At 44.0% G+C, this 20615-nt stretch overlaps 2 protein-coding genes across 4 annotated transcripts in view; one reads left to right on the top strand and one right to left on the bottom strand.

Moving 5' to 3' along the window:
* The first annotated feature begins 4196 nt into the window (after positions 1-4196).
* On the top strand, positions 4197-10291 carry SHCBP1L (SHC binding and spindle associated 1 like). Its single transcript, XM_074877249.1, is given in 7 exon segments — positions 4197-4223; positions 4343-4492; positions 5742-5950; positions 7124-7159; positions 7434-7585; positions 8840-9029; positions 9956-10291. Coding segments are annotated over 7 exon segments (1020 nt in total). The 3' UTR covers positions 10212-10291.
* Positions 10292-16004: 5713 nt separating this feature from the next.
* The window catches only part of DHX9 (DExH-box helicase 9), a 28440-nt gene continuing 23829 nt past the window's right edge, over positions 16005-20615 (bottom strand). For all 3 annotated transcript variants that reach the window (XM_074877084.1, XM_074877085.1, XM_074877086.1), the window contains 3 exons: positions 18800-18915; positions 17710-17910; positions 16005-16447 (listed from right to left, as the gene is read on the bottom strand). In XM_074877084.1, the coding sequence (XP_074733185.1) occupies positions 16192-16447; positions 17710-17910; positions 18800-18915 (573 nt within the window). In that variant the 3' untranslated portion in view covers positions 16005-16191. The remainder of the gene's footprint in view (positions 16448-17709; positions 17911-18799; positions 18916-20615) is intronic.

Genomic DNA, 20615 nt, shown 5'->3' with positions numbered 1-20615 from the left:
GTGGCTTTGATATAAATTGCACACTGTAGTATTCCCTAACGTTTTTGTTTGATCCAAATCACTCTTAGCTGCAAATGAACATAAAAACTCAACAACCATAAGGATGATGAGACATGAACCACATGCAATTTCAGTGGGGGGAAAAAAAAAAGGTCAGTTTTGCAAAATTTCAAACAGCAGGAAAGTCAAGGTTGAAAACACTGCATGTTTGACAATGCTACCAACTTTCTTTACAGTAAAATAAGGCATGCTAATTTTGTTTTAGCAGAAAAGAGGGCATGCTCTAGCTGACTTTTTTCATGTTCCCTACCAGAACACTGAAACACCGTATCCTCATTCCTTCCTGACTGTAAAAACATCTAATACCCATCCATTAACACATTGCTCTGCCCGCTAAGTGCTCTTGGGCAAATCAAATCAAACTTGTCATCCTCCATGGTCTGTCACATCTATTGAGACCAAACTTTTCCAGGATGGCTCTACCTCCATTTGAGCAGTAGTAGCCAGACAATGGACCATCTCAGTGGGATAACACAGTACCATTACTGACTTAATACTACTTTAAGTTTCATCTTTTTCTTTCTCTGACTCTGGACTGTCAGGATTTATGACTTCTCTCTTAGCACAATTGCTAAACCTTCTGTTGGTGGAAATAAATAAATAGTGGGTAGGTAAATGTCTAGTCAGCTTCTGAAGAGCACCTGCAACTCCTGCTGCAAAGAGCTGGGAGAAATGCCAGCGCTCTGATATCCTATCCTTCCTTCCCTTTCCCTTGAGTCAACAAAAGATTCTCCAAAGACGCAGAAGGCTGGGACTTGTGGGAAAGAGGATACAGTCTGCGAAGGCTAGAGGTTGTGGCCAGTGCAGTGTCTACCCTACCAAGTCCTCAGCTAAAGAAGAGGGAAAGTCACAGTTTCTTGGGAGTGTTAAGTCTTATGATCTTGCAGTCATAAGAGGGACTGGGAAGAATATAAATGTGCAAGACCGTTCCCTGGTTGTTCTGTCATCCATAGGTATCACTGGACTGGAAGATACCTTAATTTTGCAGGGACTGTAAAATTAATCCTGAGCCATAAGTCAGAGTGTTGGAACCTCATTCATTGGGAGCAACTGAATTCCCATTTCCTTCTGTGTCCATCATTTTTTGAATAAGAGAATTTATCCTCCTAGTTTGAGGCGTGCAAAATGCTGTGTAAACACACTGTTACTTATGGATTATCAAAGCAAAGGAAAAATTAAGATTGTTAGGGAAGAAAATGACATTTTAAAACTCATCTGTGGATACCATAAACAATGGAAAAATGTCTAAAACGCCTTATAAATAGACTGTTTCCTGCTAAATGCCTCCTTTTTTTTTGCTGTTTGAAGGACCAGTAACAAGCTTCCTAAGGAGGAGATTTGAAAATGCATTAAAATATGAACTCATTAGGCAGGAAAACCCATAGTTTTCATAGCTGCAAGATGCATTTTGCTTGCTGGGAACCTCATCATACTACCCACACTTTCATCCCTGACACCCAGTTCGTGGAAATATCAGAAAGACAAAGTCAAGTATTCAGAAAAATGCAGTGATTGTGGAGGGAGGGGAAATTCTAAGACCTGTATCCTGTTCTTGTATTTGTCAGATCTTTAAAGAATAGGACATCTGTAGTCTCATCGACTGTTATTAATTTCTGCCATTTTGGAGCTCAGGAAAACTATTACATCAGGAATTTAATTACATTAAAAGCATTTATCTGAGTAGATCAACTGCAACATTTATCTGACAGTTCATTTTTGATACATTACCTCCAGCTATAAGCATGTTATTTTAAAATCATATGAAGAAGTTAAAATCAAGATTTAGCATGCTGATTTATTAAACAGTGAATTGGAATTGCTTGCGATGGGGCAAACTTACAGTAAGCACCAGGAGAGGGCACAGGGCACAGGCTACATCTTTATGTGATGGTAATGTCAATCCCTCCTGCTTCTGTTTTCTTGCAAAGACTCAGATGCCTGTCGGTGAAAGGCTGTTGTATTTTAATTAATGCTGAAATGACATTAGAGATTTAGATACCAGAGCATGCTTCTCAAAAGTTATTTCTTATATGATTTTAAATCACAGAATGCTCTTGAAAATAGCACCTCATTGTGACTGTCTGGTGTTTTTTTAACCTAGAACGTAGTTTTTATTGGTTTGCTCCTTGGCTTGAGTCATTCTCAAAACACATTTCACACCTCCCCATCAGCCACTGGCTTGTGGCAACCAAGTTTTTGCCACCCGAACTGTTTATCTTCAAAGGTTAAAAAAACAAAATGGGTCCAGAGCATAAATATTTTTATATAGTAATGCATTCCTAGCACACCATTTTCGTCAATTCTTCAGTGCAGCTCCCAACGCTCTAAATTTTATCTGGAATTTTATACATGTTTGTTCACTCCCACATTCTCCTGTACTTAAAACGAAGACATGTCCCTAGATCTGTACATGAGTAGGGAAGGCTGCCTTACTGAATGTTATTGATTTATCAGACACCACCAGATACCATTTTAATGAATTTTATACCCTTGTTTGAGGGTTTTACAAACCCACAGACAAATTCAGCCTCTTTCATTTTGTGGAACCACCCATGTTTCTTCTTACATAAAGTTGTTTGCATAATGGGCGAATTGGATTTAATGAGTTTTGCCAGATGGGTATCCCTCAGGGGTACTCCCCTCCAATTCATTTATTCAAATATAAATGTAATTCCTCACACCGTACCTGAAAGCGTCATAAACTTCCAGATAATCAGAGTTCTTTTCAGCTCACCTTAATTTGGGAAAATATTTCAAGTTGTTTTCTTTGGTTTTTTGGCCCACCTTGTGTTTATGTCTTCCAGCCATTCCTTGCCCTCCCTGGATGTGAGGCTGTAAGTCCCAAAGGAGCCAAGCTTCAGGAGACTCTCCTGGTTGGTTAACCTATAGAAGAAGCCAGGCTTGAAAGCTTTTACTAGTATTCACCTCATCTCCAGCTCAGCTGTGGACAAGTACAGATGCCCACAGTTTTACCAAATTCCATCTCTCAGGACAAGAGGCAGTAACATCTATTCACTCACTGGAAGCCACATGGCCAGGTCCCTGTTTAGCAACATCTGGCTTTCCAAACAGAGAAAAAAGAATGCATAATGCTGCTGAAACAGATGGCACATAACTTCATTAGTCCCCTGAAGTGTCCAACAGACAGTTAGCATTTTTCTCATACTGAACACAAGTACTCATGGTCACGTTCCCTTCCAGGTCGCAGTTGCGACGGCAGATGTTCTCCCAGTGTGTTACTCTCCTCGCATCCTGTGGTCAGGATTGCCAATTTATTCAGGTTCCAGAGCATAAACAGGAGTTAGCTCAATGAAGCAATTGTTCACCCCACTACAAGTTACATGAGATAATTTTGCAGGCTTCTCTTGGATTCCTGCTTCGAGGGAGCTAAAATGTGAAGGGGTGAGGAGCAGACCTAGTGGCACAAAGCAAGAGGTGCTTGCAGGTGCTCTTGGTAAGGATGCCTCCTGCTGTCCTGCATGGCTGGAAGGGCACTGGAAAAAAGATTTCATGCTCACTGTTAGGTCATTAACATGCCATTAATTTTTTTTGCTATATGTTTGGGCCATTTAGGGACTTGACAATCCTAGTTCTCTATAAACTGATTTGTGTGATCAACAACAGGCAAGATCAATGTTCTTTGGTAGATAAGATACATACAGGTTTATCCTGAGACATTACAAAACAATTGTAGTAGGGTTGTAATAGAAAGAAAAAATTTGATGAAAAGTGTTGATAACAGCTGATATTGTCTAGCTGAATATCTTGAGTAATGAAAACACGGTATGTGTTGGAGAATATGGCAACTTAGAAAAGGGAAAAAGAGATGAGCTGACAGATGGGCTGTGCTGAAGACAGTGCCGTGCTTACCACCCTTGTGCTGCCTGGAACTGGACAGGAGGATTTCCAGTCTTCACAACAAGGACAGATAGACGGTTGTCTGTTTTGTTGTTGTCCCAGCCGGAACCATAATCCTCTCTCAAACCATGGTGCTATGTAGTGCCATCAAGTCTTTTCCAAGCATGCTGTGGTTTCCGTAGCTGTACACCATAACCTCCTGCATTTTTCACATTTCCTGGAGCTTGTGGAGTTGGAATTCCCCAGCAAATGACTACTTTGAAGATAGGTTACCAGGGATGGCACAGAACAAGCACCCTTGTTGGGTATGTGCAGTCCTGGATCCATCAAGAGGCAGAACCTATCTTTGTACCAGCCTGAAAATAGTGAGATACCACCTGGTTAATACAACAGCAGAGCAACAAAAGACAGGTAGTGTCTGTAGGCAGAGGGTGCCAGCGATGCAATGCACAAATACCTTTTGGAAAAAACGAAGATGAAAGAAGACAACTGGCTTGGGATTTGTGAGACTAAACCAGAGCATTTCATCACTAGTTCAGATTTAATTACACCTTCTGTGGGAACACTTGTTGAGGTAACTTCTCTGTCTCTCTATCTCATGTACCCTTGATGCTATCCGTGATGATATGTATCCTGATGATCCATGAAAACTCACGTTAAAATCAGTAGGCTAATGACCTATATAGTGTAGTTAATATAACAGAATTTCAACAAGGGTCTCTCTCAGCAAAGTTAGTTATCTTTCCGTGGGATAACATGAGCATTACTAAGCACAGTGTGTTGTGATTAGAGATTTTTTTTTTTCTTAGAAAGACAACTAATGTTCTCTTTTAAGACTTCTGTTATGTAAACACTTTCAGCTCAGGATTAAGTTCCCAGCCTTCTCTTGGACAAGCTAACAAGGCTGAAGTCTTTTTGTTAGACCTATTTTTGGCCTTGGATACTTTGCGATCACTTTGAACTCTCTCCAAATTTTTAACACTGTAAAAATGCTAGATGTGAGAACTGGGTACATTTGAGAAGTAATCTTTCCATTAGCACATGCAGAAATAATATAAAAGTTTTTATACACACATGCCTTTGCAGCCACCATGTGTTCACATCTTTTTGTTCGCTTATTTATTTACAGTGATTTTTAAGTCCTCCTCAGAGATAGCTTTCTACATAGTCAGCTGTGCAGATCTGGTTTTACTAAACTTGCTTTCCTGACGAAGATCATTTACTTGGAACAAAAGAAACCAGACCTGAGTCCATATTTAAGTTTACAGGAACTCCTCCTCCATTGGTCTCTTTTGGTGCGTCTCCACTCAGAGTTTGAAGGTCACCTTTACCGAGGCTGAACCTGGAAAACTTCAGTCTCAAAACAAAGGCTCTGTCAAATCTGGAAGCAACTCAAAATAAGTTATATAGTGTGGGAAAGCTAAGTAAACTACTTGCATTGTTTAGACAACTTTGAATACATGAGTCACAGGCGATGAGGAAAGGAACCATCCTTTAGAATGTAAATTCAGAAACCAGCATTCGGGACAGCTTAAATACGCTTTTGTTGCTCGCTTGTAGATGTTGGTTACTATAGCTACCTGATGTAGCCATTATTTTTAACAGGTATGGCACATAGACTCAGAAATATTCTGCCTGGAAAGAATTGTAGGAAGGTAAGATGCTGTTCTCACAAGCACTGATTTTTGGTTTAATATTACAGACCATTTATTTAAGCAGCTTTGTGAGTTGAATCACACAGCTACATCTATCTCTCCAGTTCTTTGTGTGTGTGATGCTAATGTCAAGAGATACTGACATATGTAGCCTTTTGTCTAAATTAGGTGGCTTGCAAACCACCTCAGAGTTCATTGTGTCAGCTCAAAACCTCCCTATCTTTTGCTGAACCATTTTCCTCTCATTCGGAAAACATACCAAGAGAACTGATTGATCATGTTCTGGAGGAAGTGGAGCTTTGTGCAGCGTTGCTGGAAGCCTGGCCTGGAGAGGGTCGGGGTGATGCTGGATTTGAACTGCCCATGTGTTGGAAGTTGTGAGGCATTTAGCTTTTTGCACTATTTTGCCATTCACAGATGATACAACATTAACTGAGGAGCTGTATCCATATTTTAAAGCGCACCTTGTTTTGATAACGGTATAAGAGGAATCACATAGAAAACTTGAATCTAAAATGCAGTAAGACTGAACGTGTGTTTTGAGTAAATCCACATCACATTGCTAGGAAGCTTGTCTGGCTGAGTTGACCTTGTGCAGAAACGTTTATCAGCTTCTAGTCGCCCCATCCTTGTCTCTACAGAAATCCCTGGTACTTGGTCTCCTCACCCAAGCTGTGTGTCCTTCTCCCTCCTTATTCCCATGGCTTCCCGAGGCGTTGTTCCTTGCTGCTTTACTGTTCTCAGTGCATGGCATTTTTAAGGCTATAGCAATTCATCTCGAAAGCTGACAGGACATTTTAAAACATCTTTCTGGTCAAAAATGTCAAGTAGGCAACATTGGTATGGATCCTGATGACTCATGTGATTGAGAACCACTTGGGGAGATAAGGATGTTGCAATATTGTCTTTGTTCCCAGTGATAAATTTAAAGTGAAGCTTCTAAAACAATGTTTGAATCCCAGAGATTTTTCCCTGGAAAAAAATTTAAGACTAAATTGTTTGAAACTTTGTCAAGTAAATGCAATTTGGAACACTAATAGACAAAACTCCTTCTGAGTTTTGAAAAATTTAGTCTTGGACTTTGTCCTGAGTGAGGGAAGAAAAAGAAATCTTATACTGAAGCTCCCGAGAGTCTGCAAACATGAAAATGCTTTCACAATTACCTGTTGATTTGTTTTGCTTCGGTTTTGGTGCCTCACCCTTAGAATAAAGATTATCGAATGGCAGTCTGCAATTTGTAAGCAGACTTTTCTCCTAATGGTTTGACTTTGGTTTTTTCTCACTTCATATATTATAGCCTGCTTCAAAAACTGCAGACCCTGAACAGCAGAGCAGGCGAGGGCCATACGAGCGTGCAATTAGAGGAACCTAGTGACCGTGACATTCGTTTGCACAGTGGGTTTCGTATCTGTGAAGTTTTTCTTGTTAATAGTATTAAAAGTATCCAATACATAAATTGTCGTCTGGATGTTAGAAGATTATCGTGTTATTGCCAAGAGTGAGCACGCAGGATTGCTTCCAAACACATGCAATAACTGCTTGTTTTTCAGCCAGCACAAGATTGCCGCCTTCGGTTTTATTAATATGTGAGACAGTTGCTGCTGTTTCGGGGGCTATTTACTATGAGTTTTGGGAACAAACTGACATTGAAGCTAGAGTCTAGCTCTGTTCTCCCACTGTCTGATGATGGTGGTGATCCTTCTTTTAGCAGCCATTAGCATATGCAGAGGAGCATATTTCTGCATGATTTATCTTAATTTACACAAAACCAAGATCAATGTGTGTTGCATCTTCAGCTTCTAATTAATATCCATGTCCTCCTAGAGATGGTTTGTGAACCCTTACCACTGTAACCACAAGTGCTCCTGTAAAACACCAGAAGAGCTCTTTGGAAGCCGACTTCTGTGATAACTGCTGCGTCAGAGATGCTCCCAAGGCTGACGGTGTCTCCTGGGCTGGAAAAGTTGGAAGTTCCTTAGCGAGCTCTTTGCCAGACACTTTTTCACTCCACTGTGGGAAGAATTGGTGCAGAATGAAGATGCTGAGCCACCGGTGACTATTTTGGGTCTGGTTTTTTGGTCAGCATGCCTTAACCCATCTGTTATTTCATTACCCTTGCTCGTCTTCTTCTTTACCAGTGTAGCAGAGCTGCCTGGCTTCTGATGGGCTAATACGAGTGCATCTCTCCTACCGGAGTGCACCAGGACAACTGGCCTCTACAGCCAAAGCTGTGATATTTTTTTAACCGCTCTTCTCTTTTCTCCTTTTGTGGCAGACTGCTGCCTTGCCCAAACGATGAGCGAAGCCAAACTCCATTCCAGGAGTGTTGCTGAGTCTCTGGCCAGTCCTGCGAGCAGCCTGCCAGCTCCGCTAGCCAAACCAAATGTCCGCATTAGCCCTAAGGGAGGAGGAGGAACCATTTTATGGCAGCTGTAAAAGGTCACACAGTAAACACCAGTGCTACTGCTCGTCTGTTGTCCCAACTGATCCAAGGAGTTTGGTGTGCACGTGAGCAAATGGTTCAAAGCTCTCTCCTGGCTCTTCAAGATTCAGGTTACAAACCAGAGAATTAGAAAAACTTAGTTGATTAATTTGAGTTTGTTCTAGCTAGTTTGAGACTGGTCGTTCAAATGAGATGGGTCTCAAGACCTATAACAGTTGAAAACTTCTGTCTTAAAATACAGATTCTGCTTTCCTTCACAGATCTGTGCAAGGTCCAGGGCTTTTTGGCTTTGTTTGTTTGTTTATAAGCATGGGGCATTCCAAGAGGTTATAAATATCTAAAAGTCTAACGTTGTTTCACAATCAGGGAGGTACTAGAAATCTTCTAAGTTGGCTTCTCCTAAGAACAGAACCAAGCTGTTTCCATTCTTGTGATTAGTTTCTATATTATGAGTTTAGTAGCCCTTTCCTTCTGCTTCCACAGTTGTTTCTGCAATGTGTTTACATGTTCTCATTTCCTTCAGCCTTATCTCTCTGCAGGGATGTATTCAGGAGATGCCTTGAAACATCCAATAATGCAACTGATCTCAAATTCCTCTCTTCGAGAAAGTTTTGCTTATTTTGTATGCTACCAATCATATTCTGCAGAAGACCAGATAAGTTTTATTGTCCTGGAATGCTTCCTACTCTTCTTCTTCCCCTCCATAAATGACAGTTATGCCAGAATTTTGTCTCATCTAATTATATTTTCTGCAATCTTTCCATATTAGGAAAATTATTTGCAAGCTTTTACGTGTCAGTTTAAAACAAACAAACAAAAAAAGACAACTTTTTCCTGCTCTCCATTGCTGCTGTATCCACTTACATACCGCAATGTGAAGATATCCTTTCCTTCTTCAGTAACTTCATTTGGAGGGGCTGGGATGGTGATGAAAGTTGTGACAAATAGTCAGCTCTGGTTGAGGAACTGTTCGTGCTACAGCAGGTCACCATTTTAGAAAAACATCTGGAAACGTATAAAATCTTGTGTATGGCATTGATTCATTATCAAAACAGTGTTAAAGAAGAACTGGCAGCTGGAGAAGCTGATGAATACTGAGAAAAGTGAACTAGTAAGGCTACCTGAACTGCTGAAAATAGGGAGAATTTACATCTCCAGTAACACTTCTGGGTCATTAGCTACCTGAAAATTTAGGGGGAAAAAAAGAAAAAAAAAAAAGAACTACTCCAAGGTACGTTTGTTGCTTGTTATCTTTTAAAAATTACTTTTGTTAACAAGTGCCATGGTTGTAAATTTTTTTAAAAATTGTAAATTTTGTGCCTGATGTTTATAACATTTGCATTATTACAAAGAAGTAAAACACTTGATGTTGCCCTTTTCCTATAGGGCTACTAAATAGGTAAAATTTAAATGTCTAGCAGTCCTGTCTCGGTCAAGGTTTGGTGAAGAACTGGTCTGTGCTAATGAATTAGCAGCTGCAGGACTATACTGCATCTCAAGAGGGCGTGTGTGTAGATTCGCACCCTAAATAGGCTACCTTAAATGAGGTTCAGGTTTTAAAATCATTGAGAAACTGAGGTAGTTGAGACAACTCTTACACCCCTTTCCCCCCTGAAAAAAACCCAGTTGGCTACACGAGTGACTAATTCCTTTAGTGGAAGGTAAGTGGGGATTTACACACCAGACACCGACTATAGGTCAGGAGCTTAGATGAGCACAAAAACAGTAGCTAGTAAAAAAAAAAAAAAAAAAGCAGTTCTTCATGTATTTTCCAGTATAGTCTTTCTGAATGTCTCTTTGCAGATGGCAGCGTGGGAGGAAAACTTGGAATTCCAAACCACAGCCCTGGTATCTATAAAGCCCTTTGCAAAAGGAACTGACTGCAGGAAGGAGAACAGGGCAGAAGACTGTTAAATTGCGCTTACATTTGAAACTTTTGCTTTATTTTCAGTTTGCTCAAATGTAGGAAGCAGTGCTCACTTTTTCCTGTACGGATGAAAGATTTTTCTATGGACACTCCATTTCAGCAACATGGTAATCTGAACGTGGCTTTAGAAAGTTGTTACAGTGAAGACCACGTGGTCTTTTTCTCGGGAGAATATGAGGCTGTAAACTTACCCCTGTTAACTAAAGATTGTTATTGGATCTTAGTGTTGTGTTCTCTTATAATTCACCTCTGTCTTCACGAACCATAGCTCAAAAGCAGTCCTGACTAATGGTAGGGAAAAATATGTTTACCAGAGCTTTCAACAGGATTAAAAACTTCCAGTGTGAAAATAAACAGCAGAGTATAATTTGTTAGCTACTATGTAGGGAAAAAATACTGTGCAACTGGCATACTGTATAGCAGGAATACAGTGAAAAATCAGTTTCATAAAACATATATATATATACAAAAAACATATGTCTTTTAAAGCATAAAGTTAAGCAGTAATAACACCTCTAAAGTAGGCAGGTTCTCTTCCCTGATGGCTCTTGAAAGGTGTGATTCGGTTTGTTTGGGTTTTTTTATAAGAACATCAGCATCAACCCTGTATTTAACACTCCTAAAAGGTGACAGGTTTAAGAAGAAATTAGCCCCACCAAACGTTCTGGCCGTGCTTCGGCAAATCACACCCTGCAGATTTAAACCTGCAAGCGCTGGTTAGCTAAACGCCTGCACTCACTTGTGTGCGTTTCTGTGTTCAGGTTGATGCCTGCACTGTCAAACAGCCTCACATCTAGCAAAATTTGGCATCAGGTCCCGAGATTATCTTTTACATCTCCAATTTTTTAATGATTTTTAGTATCCTGAAAACAACGCAGAAATGCTCCTTCAGCTGCCCGTCAGCTCCGGTTGTGCTGTTTCAGTGCGCGTTACCCCCGGGGGAGAACGGCCCCCGAAATACACCCCACGAAAGCCCTTCTGCCACATGGCGCCTCGTGCTAACTGGTAAAGCAAAGCTCCCAGCACAAATACAGATAAACCAAAGCTATTTCTTGCACCTCAGCCTTTTAGCACCCCTTTTTCTGCCCAGATGCGGGCACGCTGAAAATACGTGTGCTTCACCAACACTAAGGCAGCATCTCTTGCCTCTTTAAACGACCTCCTCCTCCTCCTCCTAGACCCAGCCTGCACAGGGCTGGCTTTGAAAAACCAGTGCCTCGTGCAAAGCTACTGGTGAGGATTTTTCATTCAGTGGCTGGTTATTTTAAGGATGCTTTAATGCAGCTTTCTGTTACCGCTGAGAACAAGGAAATACCAAACAGGTTTCAGAGCTCTTGCCAGTGTTGGGAGAAAAACACCAGGAGGCAAGGGAGCAGGCAACGAGGGAGATGTGGAACGAGGCGACAGAAAATGTCGGTGAGGCTGAGAGCTCGTGTGTGCCAGTGAAGCGTGCCCTTCTGCTGCACGCAGCACGGCCACGCGCTCCCGACAGACAATGTGTGAGCCCAGAAAGGGCTGTTAGGCAGCCATCTTCAGGTCTTTCTCCCATCAAAGCTCCGGGTGAGCTTCTGATTAGAAGCCTTCATCTCTTCATCTTTTTTTGCCGTTTTTAAACTCTTACTGTGTCTCTTTTTCAGAGACATCACTATCTTGCATGGTAAGCCACTCACCTTGATAGAGTTGTATCTGTGACATCAGCTTTCCTCCGGCTGGCATTCCTCACCCTATTTTTGATTTGGAGGCAGGAAAAGAGATCGATGAGGTAACTGCAATGCTATTTGGTCAGTTCTCAGTACGGGCACACTTTTAACACATGCTCTACAGAACAAGCACAAATGTTTCTAAGTAACTCCATAGAAAGAATCTTCCTATACTGCTTAAGAGCAAAGATTTCCTTTCAAGAGAAGGACTCATCCTTCTTGGAGATGGTGGTCTTGAGATCAGCAGGATACATTAATGCTGACTCCACAACTGACCGCTTAGTTCTTTTTTAAACTTTCTCCAGGTGAAGATCATAGCGTAGTTCTGTTGAATTTCTCTCCATTGGTGGAAATCTCCTACAGCTAGAGATGTTTTTCAGTTCTTACATGTCGGGCTGCCCAAATATCACTGTGTAGAGGACATGAATCTTCTGCATCTTTACTCTAACAGAGCAGTAAAAGGCAGCCTCTCAGCCGTCCTCTGTGACTAAATATCACCTCAAAGACAAAAGGGGACATGCTGTGTTTCCCATCTCTGTTATGCAGAGATACACAGTCTGTGCCTTTGTGGTTTATGTTCTGCTCACCAGGCTTCCGAAACCAGACCGTCAGTGGGCATGAATGGCATTTGTGCTTTGTTTAATGCAGCATGGTGCATGCAACCAGGCAGACAAGCATGGGGACCTGAAATGAAAGCTAAAAAGTATGTTTAATGGCTACTTCATAAGTTGTTGGTAGCATTGTTGATATTTATGTGAGAGGTTTTAAAACAAGCAAGATAAAAATTCAAGTAACCAGCTGACAAGTGTTACACTTCATATTAGGGTTTTGACACTATTGTCAATATTACTTTTCTGCTTTTCCACTTGCAACCAGAAAAACAGAACCTGTGATTGTTTCTGAACCACCTCACGAGAGCTTTTTGCTATCAAAAACCCAAGGGACAACCCCAACATACCTTAGGTGGGTACAGCAGAGAACAGTCGGTGGTGTCACGGCCGCTGAATCTGGCGTCTACGCTCACTGGGGCTTCTCTGACCATCACAGAGAGCGAGATTACTGGAGCTCAGGTAGTTTGTCCTTCTAGAATTTCAGATAATTAAACTTGTTGTACAAGAGACGGGAGCGCTCTGACAAGCTGGCTGTTTGAAACAAAGCGCAGATCAATTTACTGACACAGTAAACTCAACGCAAGCTCTGTTTTTACTGTGAAAATGTACATGTCGTTTCAGGTTAATTTTCAGTTTTCTGTACCCAGGCTGTTTAAGCTCTTCATTTTCACGTCAGTCCTTGTTTAGACTGCGCTAATCATTTTTGGCACGGGAAGTGGAGGCAAGGATTATTGCTTTCCCACCTAACTGGTCCTGATAGATTAGATATTAAAAACCAGACAATAATGTTAACCAGCATTTTCATGTTTGACACTCTTTAATATGGAAAACACTCACCAACTAAGCTGTAATTTGTAGCTGCTAAATAGTCCATGGCACCTTCCCCTCCACAGCCTGTGATCTGAGCAGTCCTCAGCACCGGGTATCCTTGTGACTCCATCCTGGCAGCACCTCCCGACGCAGGTGTGTGACCTACACAATTTCATACCTTATTACACCCAGCTGTACCCTTCAGTGGCCATTAACTTTTTTAACAATTCTTATAAGCACCATGAAATTAGCTATAACCTTTTTGTTAACGGACAGGGTACTGGTGTTCAGCTGCCCACAAGGAGCGCAGCCATCTCGGAGAGCTACAAAATCCATCCCTACAATAGTAGCAGAACCAGCGAGACCTCATGTCACAGCCATTAATGTTAAGGTAACATTTGATGGTCTTTTTCCAGTAATAGTGAATAATAGTTTTACAGGTATAAATCAGAATAATTTTTGTAAATAGACCTGATAAATATCAACTTTACTCTAAAAAGGGAATTTCTTTAGCTAGCACTTAACATCGGAGTACCCCCAGTAAAACCATTTTTAGCCAGTATCATAGAATTTTGTACACACACTTGATACCCCCTGGTTCCACCTTCTAACAATTACCACAGTAGAAGCAGGGAGAAGCTGATGGTAACTCTGTAGTTGAAAGCAGACTGCAGCAAAGGGCCCCACTAGACCTGATCAGAACAGAACCTTAACAGAAATAGCAGGACCCAGTCATGGAAATGCCAGTGAAGCTGCTCTCCAAAGGGAGGCCAGCTCACCGGAGTTCATCGGAATTTTTCACAGGATCCTCAGTTCTGTTTGTGCACACGTACAGACTGTGGCAGTGCTGGGCAGCCCATTGCTGTAGGGTCCTCTCTTAAATTCTGGTCTGTGTGCTCACCTTGCATCCATCCTTCCTGCCTCCTGTTTAAACGCTGACTTCTTTTGAAGACCAGTAACAGCTAGAGGAAATTAGAAAGCTTTAATAGATATTAGATCATGCTTAAGACTTGTAGTCTTGATACTGAAATTATAAGTAGAGTTCTCTTTAAAACCATTGGATATCTGCTTCACCTTTCCAGTTTTGTGTTAGTAACACACCTGAGATAACACAATGTTTGAGGGGAAAGCCAGGGAAAGCAAGTTTTGTCTGGATGCAATTACTGCAGTGTGGAAGGGAAGGTGGCTAACACTACAGCACATCTTTCAATGGCCACCCCTTTTGATTCCCTAACAGACTGTTCCTGAACCCAAACTGGAAAAGAAAAATAATCCCATTTTCAGTACTGGTGGCACAGAGTGACCATTCTTCAATCTAGACAAAAGTCTCCATCAGCAGGAAGGACTGTGGAGTTTACTGCATCAGACCATGCAGATGTTACACATTTCAGATTAATCCTGGATTTAAGCCTGGAAATGAATAGATACACTTGATAATATCAAAGATACTCTGTAATTCAGAGGTGGATATCTAAGCTTCATGGGGCATTTGGCTGTTAGCAGTTTTGATTAAAGAAACAGTGCTTCACCCTTACCTAGTTCTCTTCATTAGAAATACAAAAACATTGGACTTGCTTTAAACTTCAAACACCACCATCTCCCACCCTGCCGTAAGCACAGCTAATTATTGGTTCTGACTAAGCGTTCCAGGTGGATCAGTGGGGAGGGGGGAAGGTTAATCCCCTCCGACCCGGTCGTGTAACAGGGTTTGTCCCGAGCTGTGCCCGCAGACACCTTCCTCACTGCGTGTGCGAGAGGCAGCACCTGCTGCCGCTGCCCCAGGCCGGCACAGCCGGGTCCCAGCCCACGCGCTGGAAGAGAGGAGGGAGCCCAACCGCTTTGGGCCAAAACCCCCCTTCATACACACGCGGGTATCGTAAGCTGCGGCGCTTCTCCCAGCTTGTTCTCACGTGTGTTCCTGCACAGCAGAGCCCGACTGCAGAAACCCTGAGTGACCCGTGTCTGCGGGTACCGTACCCGTGTCACCCGCCACGGCCCGGGTGCTGTGGAGGAACCACCCCTGCCTGGAGACCCTTTTGTCCCTGCTGTGTTGACCCAGCTCTGCGAGCAGCAGGCAGCCAGCGGAGCTCTGACTGGCTGCACTCCACAGGCTGCAGCAATCCCCATGAATTCTCATGAGAGGATCGCTTTCACATCTGTGAGGAAGGAGGCGGCACGACTACCTGAGAGGAGGGTGCACAGAGCTGGGGATGAGTCTCCTGAACCAAGGAACAAGCGCCAGGACAAGAGGGAATGGCCTCAAGCTGCACCAGGGCAGGGTCAGACTGGCTCTTAGGAAGGATTTCTTTGCAGAAGGGGTTGTTGGGCGTTGGAATGGGCTGCCCAGGGCAGGGGGGGAGTCCCCATCCCTGGAGGGGTTGAAGAGTCAGGTTGACCCAGCGCTGAGGGATCTGGTGTGGTTGGGAACTGTTAATGTTAAGTTCATGGTTGGACTGGAGGAGCTTCAAGGGCTTTTCCAACCGAGATGATTCTGTGATTCTGTGGCCGTTGTGGAGCAGCAATGTAACTGGACAGTGCCTCAGAGGAAGGGCACAGCTCGTGCTCCCGAGATCACTCAAGTTCTGCAGAGACAAGCAGCATTGCATCAGTCTTGAGAAAGGTATTTGTGTGTTCCCGCATCATCCGGAGCAGCGGAAGAGCTCATCTGCTGCGCCATCAAGTGTAACACAGCGGGGCAGAGGCACAGACAGAAAACCAGGGCAGCAAGGCCTGTTTGCACAGTTTATCAGGTGACAAATAAAAATCCCCACTAAGCCCAAATTCTGTAATTTGAAGTTTCTTCAGCAGAGAATGGTTTTAGACAGTTAAAAGGTTACCTCAGAAAACCCTATACCTCCTACAACCAAAACTAACAAGACTGCTTCAAAGACTGCTTCAAACTCTAAATCAAAATACAAAAATTAAAGTATAGCACATAAGTCTTTAAAAACAAGCTGTTTATTAAGAATGAAATCATACAACCTGCAGTAAACTCCCTAAGGGCACAATATATTACAGAGCTGTACTAAGGAACTGCAATGGCAAACAGACTGGTAAGAGCAAGAGAGGGATTCGGGAGAGAAACGGGCTTTTGTCAAAGTGGAAAGACGTCACTGAACGTCTGGAACTACCACCCGCCCCTCCCCAGCTGCCCGCAGCCACCTCTGTAGGCGCCTGCTCCTCGATACCCTCCTCCTCCTCGGTGGCAGCCTCCCCCCGGGCTACCCTGGGGTCCCCTTGCTCCCGAGCGCCTGCCGGAGTAGCCGTAGCCACCGTAGCCTCTACCCCTGTAGCCAGAGGCCCGCGGGAAACCTCCCCAGCCTCTGAAGCCGCCTCCGTTGTCGTAGCGAGTCATTTTGGGGGGGCGAGGACCATCGCTGAACCTGGCAGAGAGAAACATGATGTATTTGATGCAGTCTTATGGATTCCTTTTTTTTTTTAAACATTAAGAGGAACAATCAGTTGCCAAGATATTCAGTTAAGCTGCCTCTATTTTCTGTTAACAGAATATGAAATTTGAATTACAGTTGCACTTTTGCAGGTTTTCCACTTTTTTTTCCACTTTTCAGTAAAGAAAAGCTGGGAATGGCCTGACATGCCACATCAGCAGTCCCTGCTCTAGAGAAGAGGAGGCTGAGGGGAGACCTCATCACCTTCTACAGCTCCTGGAAAGGAGGGTGCAGAGAGGTGGGGATGAGTCTCTTGACCCAAGGAACCAGCACCAGGACAAGAGGGAATGGCCTCAAGCTGCGCCAGGGCAGGGTCAGACTGGCTCTTAGGAAGTATTTCTTTGCAGAAGGGGTTGTTGGGCGTTGGAATGGGCTGCCCAGGGCAGGGGGGGAGTCCCCATCCCTGGAGGGGTTGAAGAGTCGGGTTGACCCAGCGCTGAGGGATCTGGTGGAGTTGGGAATGGTCAGTGTGAGGTTAAGGGTTGGACTGGAGGAGCTTCAAGGGCTCTTCCAACCCAGATGATTTTGTGACTCTGTAAATCTCAGCCAGGTCTACACCTGGGAAAGAAAGTTTTCCCCTTGCTCCCACTTCTCCAGCTCGCACAAACGCAGACCAAGCCCTGTTCCTGTTTATGTGAGCCCCCTGATCTTTATTTTGCCCCTCACAAAACACAGTGAAACGTACATCGAAGCCGTTCTTTGTTTTGATCTTTAAATTATCCACAGCTCACAGGTGTTCTCATTTTTCTTTGCTTCAGAAGCAAGACATGAAAGCAAGGGGCAAGAGAGGGGTGCAAGCACAGCCAAATATTTGTTTTGGTTCCAGAGACAGAGGTGAACAGGTTTGCCCCAAATAAATTTGGATTATCTTTTCTTAAAAGTCATTTGGAAGAGGCAATGACAGCTTTTACTCCTGAGAGCCACTTGTCCTTCCTGTGGAAACAGGCAGTGCCCTGTCTACAGCAGACTTTGAACACGACCATTTTACGTACGCTTGGACTACTGATTTTGTAGCCAAAGCCTGAAGCTCCTGCGTACACGGGACAAGCCTCTCCTGGTGATTTTAGCTCTGGGCTCCTGCAGCCACCGTGTGGGGCGGGAGCAGCGGAGCTGACAGGGAGGTGAGCAGAGAGGAGGTGAGCTGAGTGCTCCTCGCCCCAGAGCCCCGAGGCGCGGGGCCACGGAGCTGAGCTAACCTGGCACTGGTGGCCACGAGGCTGATGCCCGCGGCTGACGGCCTGGAGAGCTGACGGATGACGTTCAGCATTCGCTCGTTGGCTGGGTCCAGCTGCCGAATGAGCTCAGGATCTTTAGACACTTCCACAACAAGAGCCTCCACCGCCGCACGCAGAGCGGTGATGCAGGCAGCCGCGTTGTGGGGCATCTTCAGCTTGATCCTACAGCACAAAGAAGTATATTAGATGTATCATGACTCGAGAGAGAACCTGTTACGAAAGATGATCTCTAGAGTGGTTTTTCATTGAGCGCTGCACATACCGAGCCAGAACTCTATATTCTCATCTCTGAAGTTTTAATTTGTCAATGAAGGGATGTGAAATTCAGGAGGAAAATTTGCAAGATCCCTAAAGTCTGACATGGTTAAAACGTAACTATCCTTCTCTTTAAATCTGCTCTTGAGATTTAACATACTCAGATAACACCGATACGCAACCCCTAGCATCAAAACAGAAAGATACAAAACCAAAGTAAACTAGAAACATGAGGCTCCTCAAGATTTTGAAAACTCCAGGCCACCCTCAAAAATATTAGTGAATTAAGCTTAAGCAATTCTTCACCTCCATTTTACTGACCAGAGAGGGGAGGGGGGGAAAGAAAAAGAAAAGACATCCAGGTGGTATTTGGTCATGGCCACAAAACGTATGCTGCCAGAGGCAACCAACAGGTCCTTAGCATCTCTCTCCTCAAGCTGTTTCTGAGACTTAAAAACAAGGTTTCCTCAGCCTCTGTCTGACGAGGAAGTCCAAAATACATAGTACCTCTTGTTCACATTTCAGTCAAAGGGGAAAAAAACAGCAGTTGTTTGGGAAACTGCCTGGTATCACGTTTTCAGTTTAAGCAGATAATCTGCACAAAACAGTGCTGCCAATATAAACCCCTCCCTTCCTCACAGGAGACAAAGGTAAGGCCCTCACCTTTAACCTGAGGCACAGGGCTTGCTCTAGGGTCCCTATTCTATAGAGATTTACATCTGTGCTAGCAGCTGCTCGCCCTCAGCCTGGGCTCTTTCACAGACCTCAAGATTATGAGGACCGAGGAGATCCGTACCAGTCATCTACCAGAAGGAGCTCCCCATCTGACAGGACTTTCTTGGAGGCAAAGAGAAGCAGCTGCAGCGGGCTCACCAAGGTCATCACTTTGGCAGAGATGGCTCGTGTTCGAATCTGCAGGTGGAAGAGGAATACGACTCTTGAAAGGGACAGCAGATCCCTGCACCTTCCTCTAGCCACTGAAACCAGAGGATTTTGTAAAAAAAACTCAACACAAAAAAATCTAGGTAAAATTACAAGAGCACACATGCACACAAAATCGAACGCTAGGCAGATGTTTACAGGAATTCAGCACTGGCTGGTGTAAAAAAGCCTCCCCAAACCACCTGTCATTTAAAAGTATTCATTTTTCCATGACTACATGTCTGCAATGATGCAGCTGACATTTTGCAGGAGCCTTCTTCATGTTCTGTCAACCTAAAAATGACCAAGGCATAGCTGACTTATCTTCCCACCTTCGCCATCGCTGGGGCTGTGACGAAAAGCTCACGTTGCTCCTTTAGTTGGGTCCTACACGTGCAGATTTGGAAGGTGCTACACGTCCGTGCAACCAGCCTGCTTTGTCATTTTATAGAAACAAGACCTTAAGCTTGTACTTTAAGTGAGCACTTGGACAATAATAAGCCATCTGACCTAAGCCAGAGAGAACAGCGCTGACTCTACAGGCTACTGCCCTTCATTTTAGAGAGGAACTGAAGGGTGGTGCTTCAGATTTCAGCCTCCCACCCTGACAGCTGCCCCTCTCCCTCCTTCCTTTCACACAGGAGCACGGTGGAGCGTGATGGGCAGAATTCATGGTACTTGCTTGTCCTCAGGGAGATTTGTTCCTGTCACACATTAACTCAAGAGAGAAGCAGTCAAAAGCTGGAAATTGTGGCAGAAAAATGGCCACAGCAAGGAGCGTTGAACTTGTGTGTCAGAGACTGCCAAGTGCAGCAGGAAACAGGTGAGCAGACCTCAGAGAGAAACTGTCTTCTAGCAGATAAGTAATGGGTAGGGAGAGCACTGCATGTAAATCTTTCCTTCACCCCAGTCTTACCTCAGCCACTCTTATTTCCCATGTGTATTTTGATTTAATAAAGCATAGCTTTTTGAGTTCAAAAGTCTTTTGGTGTTTTCAGGGGAGCTCACTTTACAGAGACGGTCAAGGCACATCGAAGGTCTGACCCACTTGGGATCCTGACATAAAGGGCGAAGAAGAGGCGAAGCCTCGCCACAGCTCTGAACCGTGTGGAAATCCCGAGTAGCAAGCTGAGCCCCCAGCCAGTGCCCAAAGGAGTCAAAATTCCATTTATTACCAATCACATCATAGAATCACAGACTGGTTGAGTTGGAAGGGACCTTAAAGATCATCTAGTTCCAACCCCCTGCCACGGGGACACCTTCCACTAGCCCAGGTTGCCCAAAGCCCCGTCCAACCTGGCCTTGAACCCTTCCAGGGAGGGGGCAGCCACAGCTTCTCTGGGCAACCTGTGCCAGGGCCTCACCACCCTCACAGGGAAGAATTTCTTGCTTAGATCTAATCTAAATCTACCCTCTGTCAGCAAAGTGGCTTATCTGCCATTACTAAAAGAAGTTGCAAAAAGGACTGAGGATATAAAAATCAGCATAAATAAACTGTAATTCTGAACTAACCAGTGTAGACAAGGGGACAAAGGAGAAACCCCTCCGCGTGGCTGTGCTGGAGTAACTGCGCGCAGGCAGTGCAAGCAGGCTGGCAGCCTGAGGAGCGTCTCACGGCTACGTCCTACACAAAGGCACTGCCTTCCTTTGCTCCTGGAAAGAAGGGTGAGCAGGAGCAGGTGCCTTTGTGA

The sequence above is a fragment of the Strix uralensis genome, chromosome 8 (genome assembly GCF_047716275.1).
Source record: "Strix uralensis isolate ZFMK-TIS-50842 chromosome 8, bStrUra1, whole genome shotgun sequence".
Lineage (NCBI taxonomy): Eukaryota > Metazoa > Chordata > Aves > Strigiformes > Strigidae > Strix > Strix uralensis.
The sequence above is the reverse complement of the archived record's forward strand: the minus strand, read 5'-3'. Positions and strand labels throughout refer to the sequence as shown.